The 20203-nt window shown below is 43.6% G+C and overlaps 1 protein-coding gene across 1 annotated transcript in view; it reads right to left on the bottom strand.

The window, feature by feature from the left end:
* Nucleotides 1–5062: 5062 nt before the first annotated feature.
* The window catches only part of GALNT15 (polypeptide N-acetylgalactosaminyltransferase 15), a 46162-nt gene continuing 31021 nt past the window's right edge, over nt 5063–20203 (bottom strand). Inside the window, exons 6-10 of the mRNA XM_012766958.2 lie at nt 18421–18615; nt 13700–13831; nt 13199–13303; nt 10606–10749; nt 5063–7812 (exon numbers count right to left, since the gene is read on the bottom strand). Coding sequence (XP_012622412.2) covers nt 7666–7812; nt 10606–10749; nt 13199–13303; nt 13700–13831; nt 18421–18615 — 723 coding nt within the window. The 3' untranslated portion in view covers nt 5063–7665. The remainder of the gene's footprint in view (nt 7813–10605; nt 10750–13198; nt 13304–13699; nt 13832–18420; nt 18616–20203) is intronic.

The raw sequence follows: 20203 nt of genomic DNA, 5'->3' as shown, positions 1-20203 counted from the left end.
CTACCATGAGCCATATTGAAAACCAGTGTAGGACAAGAGCCACCTTAAGGTAACATGCATTATGTTTCCATCTGGGTCCCATCTCAAGGCTAGAGCCATCCTGGTAGGCCATGGGAGGAGGTGGCAGATAGATTGGAGGAAGGTGCTGCAGACCAGCCTAGTTGGGAGGGCCTTTGCCTAAACTGGTCTGCGAGGGGATGTTATTTTCAGGGGCACAGAGCTGGAACCTCAACGAGACAGTGGTGGCTCCACCATCAGGAAAATCAACCTGCTACCTAGAGCTACATGCAAGGACCTCATTGAGAGTGGTCAGGGATATTCTCAAAGAGTTAGCTGGAGAAGGAAATCATCTTCCCAATGCATAGTAAGAATAGGGGTTTCTCATTCTTCCTTTACATTAAGCATCTGACCAACATGGGAGAAAAATATCTGAATAACTCTCTAAGATGAAACTTAATAGGCTCAACTATGGCTTCCCCTGAGAACTCAGATCTCTGAAGCTGCCGTCCATAGTGCATGGTGCAGGCTCACTGGACAGTAGCTACTGGGCTCAGCAGCGTGGAAAGTAGAGTAATAGAACACAGAGTAAAAATGGGGCCGGAGAGCGTGGGACTGTCCTTGAATGTGAGAAGAGCAGGTGCCTCGGGCCATTTGTTTTATCCAGAGACAGCCTTGGATATGCCGGCACTTGCACTTGATAGGGCATGGTGGGCTGGAGTGTAATAGGCAGGAGTTACCCTGGACGTAGGTGTGAAACATGTTTTGGGAGCCTGTGCTGGCTTTGGAACACAAGGAGTGAGGGTTTGGGGGCTAGGATAGCCCTGGCCTCAAGCCCTGCTGTTGGAAGTCCCTTTCCTTGGCTTGACTCCTACTGTTTGTGTTTCGAAGTCTGGCTAAATTGGATGCTAGGGATCAGAGTTTATATAAATACACAGAGGTTATTGCTCTTGCCTCACGCAAGAGCTGGTATCTGATTGTCCTTACATCCCAAATGAGAGAGATTTTGGTGGGCTGAGGAGTGTGTGCATTGCCCTTTGTGAGTGTCTTCACCACAATAAGATAAATAACTAGAGTGTCAAATTTTATCTGTTAGTGCAATGTAATCCCTTTGGCTTGGCTAAAGTGTTGAGAGTTATTCTTTGCTTCTGAGCAGCCCTCCCTCCCATGCTGATGTTCTCATTGCAGCTTGCAATTGCGTTAAGAAAGCTTGTTCTGCTCAACCTCTGTCAACAGTGAAGGCCTGGGGCATCTGTGCATCCCCCAAAGAAAGAAGGCCACGGGTTACAGTGTCAACATTTCATTATTTTGATTTTAAAAAATGATTTATTTCTGTGCTCATGCCTACTTCTTTCTAAAAAGGACTGCATTCTGCCTACAATGAGAACATATGCTACATGCTGTTTCCCTCTTTTTAATTTTTTTTGTTATTTATAACAGAGAAACACTTTATTTTTATAGTTTCCAAGCTCATTCATTACTTTTTGATAATATTTCTCTGTTTATTTTTAAAGAATCTGCAATTCATCTCCTTCTCCAGCTGAGTCAAATACTGTAATCCAGAAGGTGGCAAACTATGGCTGTCTGGCCAGCTACCGGTTTTTGTAAATAAAGTTTTATTGGAACACAGCCATGCTCATATGTTGAGTATCAGCCATGGTTCCTTTTATGCTATAATGTCAGCATTGAATAGTTGAGACTATAACATCCTCAAAGCCAAAAATATTTACTTTACAGAAAAAGTTTGTGGACCCCACTCTAATTCATATCTAACATAATTTTGAAATGTTACCTTACCCAAGTGAATTTATCCTGATTGGCACTATTTGGTGGTATGTGACAAGAATCTGTATTAATTCTTCTCCATTCCACTGTCACTGTGGCCTTTGAGCTCCTGCTTCCATTACATGCCCAGTCGTAGTGGTGTCTGTCCGGCTTGCAAAGGCTGTTCTTCTCCTCTCTGTCGCATGCAAGAAGCTCAGCCCTGCTCCTTGATTCCCATCTGACAACATACTACACAAGTCAGCATGGAAGTCTTAACTAAAAGTTTAGGGCAATGGAAATAAGGCCCCAAATACATTATACTGAGGACTAGACACCTAACTCTGAAAATTCCTCTGGCAACCCCCTCCTGCCCTCACTAGAGATACCTTCCTGATCATCTCGCTTTTTATATCTTTGCCATGTTGTTTAACCTGATCTTTTCCTCAATACCAACCTCATACCTGAATCTTCCTCACTCTATCATGGAAAGCAATCATGTACTTCACTGCTAACTTCCATGGTATGTCTGTACATCCTCTAACACTGGTGTATACCAGTTATTGGAACATAACAGATATATGAGAGGGAAATTTTTTTTGTGATGGAGGCTTCAGATTTCTTCAAGAAGGGACATCCATTAGTGGAACATTCATGGCCTCTCTCCACCCCTCATTCACTTTTCCCCGCTGAAGAAGGATGTTGAACAATGCATTGTCTTACAAAATATAGGATCAAATCATCCTACCAAGTGGATTCAAAAAGAGATTGGTGAATAGCAAAAGAGAAGAGTCCAAGAACTTGTCCAAGAGGACTCTCTGAGCTCCAAGAATCAATACAGAAACTACTGGAATAGGTTAAACATCTGCTGTTCAGACAGTGATGTGCAGACCAGCAGCATCAGCCTTACCTAGGAGCTTATAGAAATGTAGAATCTCGAGCACAACACAGACCTACCAAATCAGAATATGCATTTTAATACAGTCCCCAGGTGATCTGGGAGCACAGTAAAATTTGAGGAACACTGGGTTGAACAAAAACAGCATGGGGTATCTCATGGACTCTGAGGACAGGGATCTAGCAAGGCCTGGGGAACAAACTGGAACCAGCAGCTTGAATACTGTGAAGATGCTCTGCCTCTTACCTCTGCTATTGTTTGTATATTTGCTTCCCACCCCTCCCCTCCACTCGCAATTATCTCTCCAGACTGGATTTATCTGCCTCATAGAGCCACATACAGAAAACAAGGCTGTTGAGAGCTCATAAATTTTCACATTATCTAAGTTACTAGTAGAGAAACTAATTTCTTAGTTTCAGAAGCAAAATTACTCGGGAATGTGCTGATTGGCCCAACTTGGGTCAGGTGTTCTCCCTGAAACCAATCAGCTGGCAGAAGGGGGCAGAATCCTGCTGTGGGAACAAAGCAGCTCCCACTGTACCATGTGACTAGAGTTTGAGAATTGTGCTGGCTGAGACTACAATTAGCTGCCCACCTCCCACACCCTCTAAGCAGGGTCAGCATCAGAGCATCTGGGCAGATTATGACTTTAAAGGCGGTGGTTCTGGCTCTCCGGGATCTTATTTAAATAAGACATTAGGCAATGCCACCCTTAACTCATGCCTAAAAGAGAGTGGTCAGAAGTACCTTCCTGAGGTCCTCTGAATGAAGGAGAGGGTGTCCTACCCTCTGGCCACACTTTACAGAAAAATTAAAAGCCTTTTATAAGCTTCAGCTGCAGCAGCAGAGTTAGCCCTGTCCTCTGAGAGACGGAGAGACAGAGAGAAAGGGGCATTTGTCATAGGTTCTGGAATGTCAGTTGACTAAGAGTTGGCTGAACAGTTTGGGAATTGCTGGGGAACTTTAATTTTCAAACATGAATCCAGTCTGTTTAGGCTGTGGTTGCAAACTATCACCCTAGAGGTGAAGTGACCATGATGATTCTGTTTTTAAGCCAAATAGACAAAGTTTGTGATAACTTAGTGTATTGGTTCTATGGAGACCCTTCAGTGATGAGAAGATATAAACACCCACACCTGTGGAAAGGACTACCATTCTAGCAAAAAGCCTCATAATATTAGTATTAAAATATTGCTTAGGACACACCTCCAAATCCAAAGAGCACATTTCATGGAAGAAGGAGTTGAAACTGGAAAGAATATTGGAGATTGGAAGGACTATTATTAATACAGAAATAGAAGAAGGCTCTAGAATCCTGGATATATCACCTATTTGGTTGTTGTATTTGACATAGCATTTGAAATATTCCCAAATTGAGGTGTTTGAATAATCAGGGCAGGATTTGTAGGTGCTTTGGCCAAAAGTGGTCACAAACAAGTAGCACTTTTAAAGAACTTTTAAAGAACAAACATTAATAATGTACATAGTAAGCAGCATTGTGCTCAGCAAGGTAGCCCATATCAATGTTTTGCACAATGTTTGCACAACTCTACATACCATGTACATTATTTATCCTTGTTTTTTAAAAGCTTTTTTAAAAATGCAACTTGTTTGCATTTTGTTTGTCCAGATTTGGTGACTGCAGATCACTTGGTGTCCAACTGACTTTTTAATGGCCTTTTAGTAGAAAATAGAACTCTGTCAAGATAAGCACAATAATATGACCTCTAAAATGTCAAGTTCTGATGCAGTGACATCATCAACATCATGACCCGGAGGACCATTCAGTGCCTATAAGGGTTGGAATCCAAACTGGCCAGTGGGATCTATGGCATTGAGACCAGAGAGGAAACAGGTCAGGGCCCCTCCAGGGAGGACATCTGCATTTACTGTTGCGAAACAGCATAAAGAGTGTGGGGCTTTAGACCATTGGCTGGAGCTTCTCTCCATTCTCCCCAGTGGAATACTTAAAAATGATGGTGAACTTGGTGGGGGTGACGACAAAGTTCAACCTCAAAAAACAAACAATAATGTCCAATCATAAAATTCAGGTGGACAAGTGAAATTGAACTCTTGGGAATCAGATCTCTCAATTGCCAAGATTCTCCTCTTTTAAATTCATCCTTATGGGTAAAATAAATGCTGAATCCATAGAAAAGAAAAAAATTTGAACACTTGGTTACACTAAAAGGAAAAGGTTCTTTTAGAACTAAACAGAGGCATCTGTTTTGTTTAAATTAAGGGTCTGTAAGTACCAGCCAGGGACTGAGTTGACAGCCATTTCTGTAATAAAGTAATAAATCATGGGGATGGTTAAGGAAGCAAGAAATACCACATTCTTGCTTTGTTCAACCAATTAAGCAATAAGCCATCTGGGTCCTTTTGTTAATTACCACCAAATACAACTTACACAATTACAGCCTTTTATTTAATTATATTAATTTATCCCAGCAACTTCAAACACCCACAATGCCAATAATAAAGTTCATTAAAAAAATAGAGGTCTTGTTTAATTTTTTTCTTCAACCATTAATACCCTTCACAAGGTTGCCACCTGAGAAATTTTAGCTCCATCTCAACCTTGGGATGTTAGGAAATTTGTTTTAAATATAGATAGGTATGAAGCAAGAAGATGGTAGCTACAATCTCTTCTCTAGATGGGATGATGACTATCTAGATCAGTCCGATAGAACTGTTTGTGATGATGGAATGCTCTATATTTGTGCTCTCCAATGCAGTAGACCCCAGCCACATGTGGCCATTGAGTAAATGAAATGTGGCCAATACAATTGAGGAACTGAGTTTTAAATTTTCTTTACTTTTAACAAATTTACATTAAAATGGCCACATTCAGTTAGTGGCTACCGTATGAGCACACGTCAAGAGTGTATTCTGAGGAAGCAGAAATGCAGTGGGCCCTTGACTTAGCAGGTAGAGAATAAATGGATAGTTATGAGAGGTATTGTTTGGGAAAATCACATTCCCACCTAGTTTTTCTTATTTGAAACATGCTATATTCTGAGACAATCCAAAAGATATCAGTATCTTTTCTTTTTTTTTTTTGAGACAGAGTCTCACTTGGTCACCCAGGCTAGAGTGCCATGGCATCATCATAGCTCACTGCAACCTCAAACTCCTGGGCTCAAGGGATCCTCCTGCCTCAGCTTCCCAAGTACCTAGGATTACAGCTACACACCACCATACCCAGCTAATTTTTCTATTTTTTTTATAGAGATGGGATCTCTCCTCTTGCTCAAGCTGGTCTTGAACTCCTGGCCTCAAGCAATCCTCCGGCCTCAGCCTCCCAGAGTGCTAGGATTATAGGTGTGAGCCATCACTGCTGGCCAAGACCAGCATCTTTAAAGGGAAGTTTCTGACCATGTGAAAAACTAACTCCATCTGGGATAGAAATGGGCATAAGTGGTAGGTTTTTTTGTGGTTTTTTTTGTTTATTATTTTTGTTTTTTGAGACAGAGTGTCACTCTGTTGCCCGGGCTAGAGTGCTGTGGCATCAGCCTAGCTCACAGCAATCTCAAACTCCTGGGCTCAAGCCATCCTCCTGCTTCAGCCTCCCAAGTGGCTGGGACTATAGGCATGCACCACCATGCCTGGCTAATTTTTTCTATATATTTTTAGTTGGCCAATTAGCTTCTTTCCATTTTTCAGTAGAGATGGTGTCTCCCTCTTGCTCAGGCTGGTTTCAAACTCCTGACCTTGAGCGATCCTCCCACCTCGGCCTCCCAGAGTGCTAAGATTACAGGTGTGAGCCACCATGCCTGGCCAGTGGTGTTTTTTAATAGCAGAACCAACACCACTCAGCAACTGTATGACCAACCTAGATAGGTCAGGTCACAACAAGGAGAGCCACTGGGCTCTTGTTAGCCTTGGCTACACTCTATTTGAGGTGCGTTCTTCCCACACTTGTGAACATTCAACCCGTGGGAATATTTGGGGGTTCCAGACAATTTCTGTGTCCTCAGAGATGGCTCTGTCAGCCTTCATGGAAATTAACACCCAACTCTGTTACCTCTCATAAGAATTTTGGCTCATACTCTGGCATTCTCTTCTCAGGGAGATTTGCCCCTTTGAAGAGGTTGCTATTTCTGATCCAGCCAGTGCAAAGCCTGTAACAGGGCATAAGTAGAGTTTCTCAACTGTGAACACCTTTGTTAATGGGAATGCTCAGTATGTGCTGATCTTTCCAACACCAACAACTAAAGAGAAATCTATTCCAAGAGAATCTGGTTATGGTTAACCAAATTAGAGAAGGGCTAGGGCAGGGTGAATGGAGGTAGATTCTTATTATGGAAGAAATTCTCTACAATGGGGGAAATTCTCATTAACATGAAAACATCTTATCCCAGGTCTACTGAATCCTTTCAGCTGTTAGGTTGAGCTGGAGAATTGGGCCAAAGATCTCTTCCATCTTCTCTTCGACCCTTCCCTTCTCCTCTCTGTAGCTTCCTTTCCTTCTTCTGAGCTATGGCTCAATCAGTGAACATGAAATTTGTGCTAATAAACTTAATCCAAAGCTTTTGGAATGTCAGGCCATTATACACCCTCTTCGCTCTTTAATTGTCATGGTTGGCCACACAGACAATCCAAGTGAAGCTTGTTTGAAGACAAAGACATTGATCCATTGGATTATGTATCCAGCAAGTGATGCCAGTGAAGATCCAGGCCTCTTACCTTAGTCAGAGAGAAAAGCAATTGTTAAGTGCTCAGTGGAAAAAAATGAAGACTCTTCCGTATTATGTAATAGTCGTCTCCCAGTGATGAAGACAATGATACAATGAATCTTTTTTTTCTTTTTAAAACACAGCCAGCAGTCAACGAAATAAGGTGTGAGAAGGACAAACTTTCTATAGTCTCTTGTGGAGCTTTCCTGTCTCCTATCACCAGGAGCACAAACACAAAAGAGTCTGCTTCATTAAATATGCATGCTCTTTTAGTTCCCCTGGGGCTGAACTGTGATGGTCAAAATTCTCTTTTCCTTCTGACACTGGCATTCATCGTTCATCTACAGTGTTGACTTGGTCAAATCGCCACAGCTGGCTGGCTTTTCCATCACACTGACGCAAATACAAGTCTTTATTGTTTTCCTGCCCCACAGCTTCCATGCATTTCCCAGAAAGAACGTGGACAATCATTCCATTCTGAAAAGAGAAGTGAAAGAAGAAAATAAAGCCAGTTTCCCACAATCAGCCAGCAAAGAAGGATACTTTTAAGATTTGCGCTAATCATTAAGAGAATAATAGAGGTGGTGTGAACTGGCCTGGAAAGAAACTGTAGTATTTTGGTTAATATGAAATGTAATTTAAGTAGCCCTAAAATTTGGATGTTACTCAAAGCCTTGGGGGCTGTAAATCCAATTTTCTTTATTGTGTTTATGCGTGCCATTTCTTAGAAAGTTCTGGTTAGTACAATTCCAGGGAATAGAGCATATTCAGTCTTTTTGCTGTGATATTCATTGTTATCGCTGTACTTATAAATTTCTGCTTTCAAAAGGATTTCATCCCTTCTATCCTTTGTTAATCCTGCAATTTAGCACTGCTGCCAGCAGGTGACAAAAGAGAGCAAAACCTAGTCCTAAAAGATATACTGTAGGCATAAGCAAGCCATGTTCAGAATATTGGCTGCTCCCTGCTTAAAGTTGAATCTAACCATCCCCTTTTTAAGAAAATCTTGATTTATTTATGAAAAATTAAACAACCTTAACCACACTGATAAAAATGCCTACTTATTTATTTATAGATATACCATAATATCTTTTAAAGCACACAAATTGGTGATTTTTAGTATATTCACAAAGTTATGCAACCTTCACTACTATCTAATTTTAGAATATTTCATCACTGTAAAAAGAAACACACTACCCATTAGCAGTCACTCTCCATTCCTCCCTCTTCCAGCTGGAAATCATTAATCTACTTTTTGTGTTTATGGATTTGCCTATTCTGGAAATTTCATATAAATAGAATTATATAATATGTAGTCTTTTGTAACTGGCTTCTTTCACTTTGCATAATATTTTCAAGGTTTATCTATTTTATAACACAAATTAGTACCTCATTCCTTTCTTTTTCTTTCATGTTTCATTTTGCCAAAAACACGTAACAAAACTTACCATCTTAACCATTTTTAAGCGTAAAGTTTAGTAGTGTTAAATATATTCACATTGTTGTGAAACAGATCTCAGTAACTTTTACATTTTGTAAAACTGAAACTCTATATATGTTAAATAACAACTTCCCTTTTCCTCCTTCCCTCAGCCCTTGGTAATCACCATTCTACTTTCTGTTTCTTTTCATTTGACTATTTGAGACACTTCATATAAGTGGAACCACACAGTTTTCGTTTTTTTGTGACTGGCTTATTTCACCTCCCATAATGCCTTCAGGGTTTACCCATGTTGTAGCATGTGACAGGATTTCTTTCCCTTTTAAGACTGAATAATATTCCATTGCGTGTTTATACCACATTTTGTCATCTATTCCATCCTTGGATGGACATCTGGGATGTTTCCACCTCTTGGATATTGTACACTATGCAGCTGTGAGCATTCCCTTTTCTGACTGAATGATAAGACCTCTTATTTCTTAATGCCTGAGAGATAGGCTAGGTGTAATAATCTTTTACTTATTAGTTTTAAATGCTGTTTCTAAAATGCATCTTATTCACAGGATTTGCTTAGAATGATACTTTTTGATTATTCATAAAAGACCTTAACTTGGTTTCTAAGACTTCTTTGAGTATGTGTGGGCCCCTGCGTCCCGGGTTTGCTTGTCACCAAAGCCCCAAGAGCTTTGTTTTCAACTGCTTATTGTGAGTTCAGCTAGGTGTTCCAGTATGATTTTCTTCTTTCCAAGCCTTCTTTCTTTCTTTTCTTTTCTTTTTTTCTTTTTTCTTTCTTTTTTTTTTTTTTTTTTTACAGGGTCTTGCTCTTTTGCCCGGGCTAGAGTGCAGTGGAATCATCATAGCTGACTGCAATCTCCAACTCCTGGGCTCAAGAGATAATACTCTTGCCTCAGCCACTCAAGTAGTTGGGACTACAATAGGTGCATGCCTATTGCTATATTTCTATTTTTTGTAGAGATGGGTCTCACTATGTTGTTCAGGCTAGTCTCAAATTCCTGGCCTGAAGTGATCCTCCTGCCTCAGCCTCCCAAAGTGCTAGGATTACAAGTGTGACCCACTGCGTCTAACCTCAGAGCCTGCTTTAGGAGCACCAATACACAGGGTTCTGCTTAGTTATTTTACCCTCTCTATTTCCAAGCAGAAGTTGAAGAAAATAAATTTTTAAAAAGTGTGTATTTATTAGTTTAGAGTACGTGTTTATATATTTCTTATTTGTTTCTTCACCTTCCAATCCCAATCCTGTACCTGGGACCTGCTCTCTCCTCCTAAGTATTTACATTCCTCTTATTTCCTCTCTAACCTCTGGAAAGGAGCTAAGCTAGGGCTTCTCTCCCCTTTGGGTAATAGGAATCAAAATTTTACTAAAATGATGAAATTCCCACATTAGAAAGAAGAAAGTTATATCTATATATCTACACCTACATCTATATCTATAATTTTTTGGTGGCGGAGGGACTTTGTATTGCTCCTAAAACCACACCACTGAGCCATGGTAACATGCCTCACCATTGTACTTGTGACCTGAACTAATAAACTTCAAAAAGGGGCTCATCTCTCTCTTGCCGTGATCAAGGTCAGAGCCACACAGAGATGTGGCAAATTAGTATATTTCACGGTGCTGGAGGCCCCACTGTGCTGCTAGGTCGCCTTCACCACCCTCAAGGCCTTAGTGCCACAGTGTTACATTCAACAGCAGAAGCACGGTCCCTATGGTGACAGCTGACTTCTTGGCCGAGCTTAGGATGCAGTGCGAACCAGAAGTTCCTTCTGCTCATCAGCACTGCCAAGCTCTTCCTGAACAGATCACCTACCTCTTGGAAGTCCCAGTGCTGCTGGTGGATGGTAGAACCTTCCTCCGTGCAGTTCTGAAGAATCACCTGCTCTCGCCTGACATCCAGACACAGGCGCTGTGGGCCACCCACGTGGATCTCCTTCCTGCTGGTGTGCTCCAGGTGCTGGGACAGAAGCGATGGTTGTTAGCACAGCTAGAAAGACATCCTCTCTAAAACTGGAGATGAGGTAAGAAGAACTCACAGTAGAGCCGAGGTCTAAGGGCAATCTTCAGATTCTGTTGGGGTCAGCAAGACCATATCTGGTGGTCAAGTTCACGAACATGCTGCTAGACTAGCTCTGGCCTCTCAAGACCCCATATTCTGGCTATTCTCGCTTCCATATTTATACGGTCTGGAGTGTTCCTCTCTTATTCTGTATGCTATATCATAGGTTAGGCCTTAGAGAATGCTGTGTGTTCTGCGAGTGCACTGTTGAACATATACTCTGAGGCCCAAGTTGATCTCTTTCTGGAGAGATCTGACCTGCCCCTGCAACTAATCTTCCTGCTGTTTGTGGTATCTGCTAACTCTTGCTCATGGTTATTATTTCCACCACTATGTTGCAGTCCTGGGTTGTGCATACCTTTTAACTGTGAGAAGCCTATAATAAGAAAGCAAGTCCCGACAAAACCATTTTTCTGCCTGTTTGTGTCAGATGCAGCCTGAACTAATTTCTGTGTTAATTTTGTGGCTTAGAGACAGGATGAGCTTCATGGGCATGCAATCTGTGAAGTCACATGAGGCCTCGTGCTTAGAAGGGCTGAAGGCTCTTGGTTTAATAGACTTGATTTAGTGCACTGCTGTCACTGTCTTAAAATTCTTAACAATTATTCAATTAGAGACCTCACATTTTTGTTTTGTACCAGGCCCTGCAAATCAGGTAGCCTGTACTGTTTGAGGATTCCCAGACCACACAATTAGTATAAATTTGAACCCTAAACCCATATTAGATGCAAGCTTGTGGTTATGAATTCTCAGGGGAAAGTAATTTTTTCCTACTCAAAGCTCCCATAGTGACAGACCAGCTTTCTTGATATTTCCCTGTGGCAGTGGGTAAATATTCCTAGTCAAATTTTTCAAGGACAAGTTACGCTTTGAAGGTCAAAGCTGGCTTTCTATGGGAGTCTCATTTCCAACTTCTCATCTCTCCTGGGCTGAAGGTGGGCTCTTGTTGGATATCCCTGCATGGAGCCAACACTCACAGCTTCCTGAGGTTGGCAGTAACCATTCCCTCACACCTGGCAGGCAGCTTGGCCCATGTTCTGTGCCTCTATTTTCAGTTGCCTCTTGATTTTTTGCCCCTAGAGATTTCCTTTTCTTTTCTATAGACTTGGTTATTTATGCATGAAAAAAGTGTTTCATATTTTTTTATCTGGCATATCACATCTAGGTGTTTATATAGAAGAGTTTTCATCTTATCCAGTTTGCAATATTGCTGGATCCTTGCTAATTTCTAAAAAAAAAAAAAAAGATCTAGTATTCTGTTTGCATGAGAGAGATTACATTATCCTCAATTGCAGATGAGGAAACAAGACTCAGAGAGGTTAAGAAGCCTGTCGAGATCACACAGCTAAAAAGTGGGGGAACTCAGATTTGAACCCAGCTATGCCTGACAGCAAAGCTTAGACAATTTTCACCTTCCCACGTGGCTTCCTCACTCAGCACTTTATGTTTATGTTCTCATCCCTTGTGCCAGGTGTGAATGCCCACCAGTGTGTTCCAGAAGATTGGTGGAGGGCAGAGCTGGAAGAGGCCACATGAATCTTGAGCATCTCCTTCCCCAGTGTCTGCTGGGCCCAGAACCTGCCCCCAGGGCCCAGGGCCTGCACTGCAAAGCCCAGCCTTGGCCACCTTTCCTTGCAGGGCTGGCCCCAGGCCTCCCAGAGATGTCTGTCTTTGCCCCCAGGATCTCTGGTCCTCACCATACTCATCTGATGAGTATCTCTAGGAAATTTTACTTTGTTGTTTGTTTTTATCAGGTGCCTTTGGAATATATGATCACATAAAGATTCCTATCACATCCTGAAAGGAAAAATATTTGGGGACAGGATAAACTTTCTAGGTTATCATCCAATTTTTGAAGAGAAGTGGACCCACCAGCCCAAAGCTAGCATCAGTGGAGGCTTTCTACCACCGTGGGTAGTTATTACTATGGTGAAAATTTTAAAGAAAATACCCCAAGATACAAGGAGACCTTCTTAATGACCAAGGAGCCTGCATGGATGTTGCCTCTAGATCTTTAGCCTGACCTGATTACCTTCTTCTTCTCTTCAGACACTTGAAGAGAAGTTTGCAACCTAGGTTTCCTCATCTGTCAAATGAACGAGTTGGCTAAACAGCCTCTCCATTTCCCTCTAGCTAAGATGCTCTTATTGTCTGATGATGGTCCAGGCCTGTGCTTACAGCTGGAGTGGGGCGGCAGAGCTGCAATGGGCTGTTATGGGCAGTAAAGGGGCACAGGACTATAGAAAGGAGATACCTCAAAGGGAAGTATGGAGCACCCCAGAAAAATGTTACCTGCTTGCAAGTCTTCCTTGGGCTGTTATCTGTCCTGAGAAGTCCAACCACCCACCTGTTGCTGCCGGCTGTCACTGCAAGGAGCCAGTATCATGGGGCAGCCCAGGATATCCCCGTCTGCCTGGCAGTCTGCACAGAAGCCAAGTCCAGTGTTGTGGAGCTGAAAGTGGACATCCACACAGAAGTGAATCCCAACCTCTATTGCAAAGATGCCTTGGTCAGGCACCATTCCTCTCCCTTACCCTCTAGAGTGCAGCCCGAGGTACATTGTCAGGCCTCAACAACCAGTGGGGTCAAGCTAAAACCACCAATCCTAAGGGGCAGACCTCCTGAAGGAAGCAGACCACACCTGTCCTGGGAAGGGGCTCTGGGGTGGGTTATGGGGCAACCCAGCTACCTTCCTCTGGCTGACATGGAGGCAAGGGATGCATTCACAGCCTTAGAGGCCCTCCTGAAGTTGTGACTGGTTGGCCAGGATCATGGAGCCTGTGAACATCCAGTTCTTGTCCTGGGAAGCTTCCCTCTCCCCTCATCCCTTCCCTGGGTCATGTCTTGCCTTTCCAGAGAACCTGGGCCTGCGTTCAGATGGGTACAGCTCAGGGTAGATGTTGGCCAGAAACCAGTGGAACATCCGACAACCCAGTCTCCTTTGCAGCTGCAAGCGTTCCAGGCAGTCTGGCTTCTCAGCCTGGGGGAGGAGAAAGACATCAACAGTAAGATGGTGAAATCTTGTTAAGACAGAATGCACATGGTGGGGGAAGACAAGAGTGGCTGGGAAGAAGAAGCTCCCTGAAGGATCATACACGAGGGAAGGAGGAGCCAAGACCACAGTTCCCCAGGGCTGCAGATGGGGGTGGGGAGTGTCATGTGTTGGTAGAAGGTTTGGAAGGGACAGAATAGGATGGGTCTTCCCTAGAGAGAGCTGTGGAACCAGCAAGATTGTCAGTGACATGACTCCCTTCCCACAACCCCTCCGGTCTTTAGTCTGCAAACTATGATATCTGTGCTTTGAGGACTTTTCTGTGGAAGCTGGCACAGTGGTTGGGTTGTATTGTGTGGAATCAAGATGGGCCTCGTGGAGGCAGGAACTGACCTGGAGGCAACTGGGATGAAGTCAGCTGGGAAATTGTGGGCTGGGACTTGGGACAAGAGGCAAGTTTATCTTTCTTCCCCTTTAGGTTCCATTAATGAATCATTCTTTTGGGCTACATTGTCCCTTTTCCTTGAGATCCTCCTTTATAATATAATTGTCCTAGAATGGATATCAAGGTAAATCCTCAACACTAGTATAAATTAATAGTTTTGGCTGAATTGATGTTACAAAGAACCCTACCCAGAATTTTAGTACTAAATATTGAATATTTTTAGGAAGAGAGAGGTTATAAGGTAGGGTTGAAATGACCAAAGACAAAACCCAGAGATAACCCTTTCCTGGCATGGAGAGAGGAAGAGATGGCCACGTCAAAGGTCCAACTTGATAATCTCTGATCTGGCAACAGGGCAGGGTCCAATAGGCTGTGTGAAGCCAGTTTGGTTTGATTCTGCCTTTTCCCTCTTAGTCCTCACATAGAAATGCTGGGAAGAGAAAGACCTAAATCTGATGCGCTGAAATCTTCTCTGCACACTTCTCGAAGTGTAATTCCCTGAGCATCAGCCTCAGGAGTGCCCAGGGAGCTTGTTCAGAGTGTAGATTCCCGGGCTTTGCCCCAGAGATTATGATTCAGTTGGTTGAGTTGGAGACCCTGGAATCTGCATTTTAACCAGCTCTCCTGGTGAGTCTTACATAAGTTATTTTATAGTCTCCTGGCATCCTTAGTGTTTATTCAAGACCTCCCAGGCCCTCCCTAGGGTTGGTCTTTGCTACAAAAGCAGAAATATTCCTTTACTTGAGTTCCATCACCTTCATCTTTCTTGGTGATGAGATAAATTGGCAAACCTACCCAACGCTTGGTTGATCTCAAATGAGGGGGCATGCTGGCAACGAGTTTTCCCCTCTGTACAACTCTGCCTGAGAGAGGAGAAAACAAGGGAATGTCAACTCCCCCAGCAGTGAAACTCTGGCCCTGTCTTTTGGGTGCTCAGGATTTCTGTATCTCAAAATCCATGTGAAGATTTGGAGGTGGGGGAGAAGGGGATGGAGGGATAGAAATCTTTAGAGCAAAATTAGGTTTTAGCTATTTAAACTTTAAAGTAAATGTGTGCTACCAAACACCTTCAGGGAGGCAGAGATGTCACTGAAATCTTGAAATCAAAGCAAGTGATAAGACATTTCCAAAACATGAATTAATGGAAATGTTCAAAAGAGAGAACAAAAAAGGGGAATCCTCTGCCAAAGGTCTTCTCAATGGCCAGTAGAGGTTCCATTCTCCTGGAGAAAGTTACCAAATGAACAAAGAAAGGACGTCTGGGTATCAGAGAATGGACACCCAAGTGGATAAAAGAAGAAAGGGTTCTCATCCATAGACTTTGTGAAAGTAAGCCTTGTATTAATTTAGTAGTTTATATTCTCCAAAGCACCTTTTCACATTTTATTTTATTGTATCCCCATAACAGTCCTTGAGTTCTCAGAAGTTATTTTCCCAGAGTCAATAGCTTCTAAAATATCAGGGCCAAAGCTTGGCCTCAGGTTAACAATCTTTTTACCAACCATCCATTCCATCAACGAATATTCATGGAGTACCTATTACTATGTGCAAAGGGTTTAACTAGGCATTGGAAAATTTGAATGAAAGTAGAATAAATACTGTTCCTGCCCTTTTTGAGCATGTAAGTCTGTGAAACATTTACTGAGCACCTTCTGTATACCAAACACATCCCTGCCTTCCCCCAAATTCAGACAGAATCATAGAGGAGAGCTTCTTTATGGAACTCCAGTTATTTCTGGGAAAGGGTGGGGTCTGTATTTGAGGATTAGTTAATTTCCAGATGTTAGGGAGCTAGGAGGAGGAAATTAAACTATAAGGTTTGACTTCTGGTTCTCTCCCTACTTTTCTTTACTTCTCTCATGGGGCCTCAGTTTTCTATTTTACAGAACGAAGGGCTTGGGTGAACACAACAAGCCCTAGAAATCCCCCAGTCGCCAACTGGAAAAGAAAACTGGATTTTCCTCAGAAGCAGACCAGTTAAGCTCTAAAATAAAACATCAGCATCATGCCACTTCCCAATTCCTGTAATTGCCTGGAGCCAAGTGTGTATTCACAGGCCCTTCTAATTACACCAACAATTGTGGGGAGAAGGTTAAGTTCTGTAAATAATTTACATGCTTTGGCATTAGGCTGGCTACAGCAAGCATACCATATTCTAGTGAGCCTGCCTGGGAGAAGGTTAGTCTGGTGCATCAGCACTTATGCCGTAGTTAACACTTCTTTAACAGTTCTTTACAAATGCAGTCTGTGTCAACATTAAGCAAGTGTCCTCTGAAAGAGCAAATAAATACTGAACTGACATTCCAAGAGAGAAAAATAGATGCTTTGCCCAAAAGAAAGCCAAGAGATTAAAAACCAAAGAAGCTCTGTGGACCCCAGTAGAACTCTGTAGAATACCACTTACCCCCCATTTCCAATGGGATAAAGTCTAAACTCTTTAGCCTGACCCTCAGGGGCTCCAGAATCTTCCCCCAACGCCTGCACTGGATGTCTGAGTTGAACCCATACAGCCACTGTTCAAATGTCACCTCCCCTGAGAATGTGTCCCCTATGAACTCATCTAGAATACATAACTCTCATCTTTGCAAACATTATTCTTTCTAGAGGAGCCCCTGACCCCACCAGGAACCTGATAGCGCTGGGCATGGCTCTGTGTCCTCTGCAGGACACATGCAAGACCTGGCACAGAGCGGGTGCTTGGTTGACTTTTATTGACTATTAGTAGCCATGACAATGAAGGATGATAGTAAACACTCACGCGGGGCTTGAGTCCCAGGCATGCTTCTAAATAATAAATATTCTGGATTTATTAACTTATTTGATCATCTTAAGAACACAAGTAAGGCTTTAAAAATGAGGAAGCAGAAACACTGAGTGGTTACTTTCAGGATCATATGACCAAAAAACTAGTATTCAAACCCAGATAGTCTTGTTCTTGGAGTCCATGAGCTTAGCCATCCGACTATACAGCTTCTAGAATTGTGTCTAGAGTTGGACACACTCTTCCACTTGACAGAGAAGGAGAAGGAGACTACAGAAGAATAAAGATGCTAGCTAAGGACTGGGAGAGTCTTTGTGAGAATTTTCCTTTCAATTCAGATCCCTTCTTGGAGTAACTAAGGAGACTGCATTACCCCTTAATGGGGAAACAAGCCAGTGCCACTCTGTGTAAAAATGTGACTAACACATGGGGACAGAGAGAAGACTCTAGCCAGTCTAGACCTCGGAAATTGCCATTGAGCCCCAGGACTTTGTGTATCACTAACACTTTCCCCAGTGATTTAGGGAAGTCTAGAGTGGAGCTAAGGTGGGCAGGAGGCAAAGCCCTGAGGACAAGGAGGAAGGGGAGGCACTGGGGCTCCTCCACGAGGCTACCCTGTCACTCTTCCCCGAGCTCAAGGAAAGGCCTGCTCAGTGGGCACAGCCATGCCTCCCCATGGAAGGAGCCCAGACTTCCTCTGTGTCATTCCGTCCTCACATTCAACTCACACCCCGGCAGTGTGGGCTGGCGAGAGGCTGGTGGGGGCTGTTCCAGGACCATTGGGGGTCCTGGGAATCTTACCTTGGGAGCCCCCACTCCCAACACAGCCAGAATTAATGTGAACCCACATCCCATATTAAATAGCACCTATGTGTCACTCCGTAAGAGTTGAGCTGTGCAGCAGTTAACCAACTGATAATGCACTGTTTGCAGACATTTATTTAAATGCTTAAACTTTTTATTTTTCTGTGGCTTTTTTGGGACTCTTTATTTTTACACTTAATATTTATTTCATGTCTTAGATAATTTCAGAGCCTTGAGCACTTTGATCAGGATGAAAGGGTCCCTGGAGACCTCTCTCATTGCTTATCAATCCCTCCTCTGGCCCATGGCGAAGGATCACATCCCATACGTGCCATCCCATAGACATCAGGGAGTTTCAGGCCGAGGCCAGCTCCCGTGGAGTTGCTGGGAGAGACAAAGGACAGCTCCCCCCAGGTAGAGGAGCCACTTGACGGGGGCAACTCTAGGGAAGCTCAAGCCAAAATCTTCCATTTTCCCGTCCAGTGGGAGGAGGGGGCCTCCACGGCACAGCCTCCTGCTGGCGCCCCTGTGCTGGGCATGGAATCCCCTACGCAGCGCTGCCCTTACCTTGCTCAAAGAGAAGGCCTCCGGGCTGTGCCTGTAGAAGGTTTCTTTGAACGACCCCAGCCAGGTCTCAGCAATGCGCACTTTGTTCCTCAGGGAGGCCTCCTGGTCAGGGGGGGTGCGGGCCTCCTGGCTGTGGTAGACGTGCCCCACCCGAGAGCAGGGAAGGATTTCAACAGAGCCGCCGCAGAGCCAGGCCTGCCGTGAAGGGAGAGGATGAACATTTCTGAATTCTACCTCCAAAACCCTGTCTACGAAGGGCCGCCAAAATGCACAGGAAATCATCGTTGCAAAATGTCCAGGATAATAATCCTCAGGGTGGCGTAGAGTTCCCAGATCTAGGAGTTCTGGGCAGGGGAGTGACAAGATGGGAAGGATGGGGGTAGCTGCCCCAGGACGAACCTGCTGGGTGAGGGGGCCAAACCCATGAGACTACCTGGATGCCACCCTTGAACCACGGGCACAGATCTAGCACCTAGGGGCACGCCGCCATGGGAATCAGCACGCCCCCTCCCCAAAGGGTACTTCCTCAGGGGAAAAGGCCCTGAGTGGCCAGGGAACTTCCGACAGCTTGTGAGTTCTGCTGCAAAGGCCCCAGAAGCTGTTTGTGAGGGAGATAAAAGCCAGCTTCCCCAAAACATAGTCTTTCCTACGTCGAGATGGTTCCCTCTGCTCTCCACTGACACTCCCTCCTGCTCCCAAATGCCCAGAGTTCATCTGAAGCCTTTCATTCCACGCTTGGGGCTAAAGGGCAAAGTAAAAACAGTCCTAGGGTAAGCAGCATATAAGCTGAGACACACCAGGGCTGGGGTTCCCAAACTGTGTGCCCAGGTGCCCCAGGGTGCCGCAGCAAACATTTAGGGCCAGGTGAGATATGTTCGTTTTTGAGAGAAACACAGAGATATGATTAGACTTTATACAAACTACAAGCTCGAGGTAATTCATGCTTTCAGCTTTAGATGGCTGCACTTTTGACGATGGATGATACCAGATGAGGTTTTCAGAGGTTGTTTTGATGAGAAAGCAAGTATCATGTTAAAACCAACGTGAAATAGGCAATCAGAGTGGTGGTGTCCCATTTGATTCCAAGGTTTGAGAAGTTGTGCAGAGCCCAGCTGATAAGTTGTTAGGACAAATACTTACTAAGTTGTTTGGACCAAGCCACTCAATACACAAAACTGTTTGGTGTTTGTTTTGGCCTGTGGGTGCTGTGAAAAAATTCCTGAGACACTAAGGGTGCTACAAAAGGAGAATATTCAAGAACCTCTGGAATCTCTGTCCTGAGGTATAAGTGACTGACAGCCCGTCCTTTCCTGACGGCAGGTTATGATGGCACTGAGAGTGAGATCAAGCATGGGCATGAGAGATGGAAGGGGGAAGAAATAAACGGTTTGGCACGATACGTGGGAGTGACTTTATGATTTGCCTGCAGCCTCATCCCTTTCCAGTGACATTTTCTTTTTTAATTTCAGAATATTATGGGGGTACAAACGATTTGGTTACATAAATTGCTTTTGTGCCATTTGAGTCAAAGTTATAAGGGTGCCCATCCCCCAGATAGTGTGCATTGTACCCGTTAGGTGTGAATTTACCCATCCCTTTCTCCCCGCTCCCTCCTGCTGGATTTCCGATAAATATTATTTCCACATGTGCACATGTGTTGATCAGTTAGTTCCAATTTAATAGTGAGCACACGCCGTGTTTGTTTTTCCATTCTTGTGACACTTCACTTAGAAGAATGGTCTAATGGCTGCCTCCAAGCTGTGACCACACACACCACACCAGC

The sequence above is a fragment of the Microcebus murinus genome, chromosome 1 (genome assembly GCF_040939455.1).
Source record: "Microcebus murinus isolate Inina chromosome 1, M.murinus_Inina_mat1.0, whole genome shotgun sequence".
In the NCBI taxonomy this organism is placed as follows: Eukaryota; Metazoa; Chordata; class Mammalia; order Primates; family Cheirogaleidae; genus Microcebus; species Microcebus murinus.
This window is presented reverse-complemented; position numbering and strand designations above follow the sequence as displayed.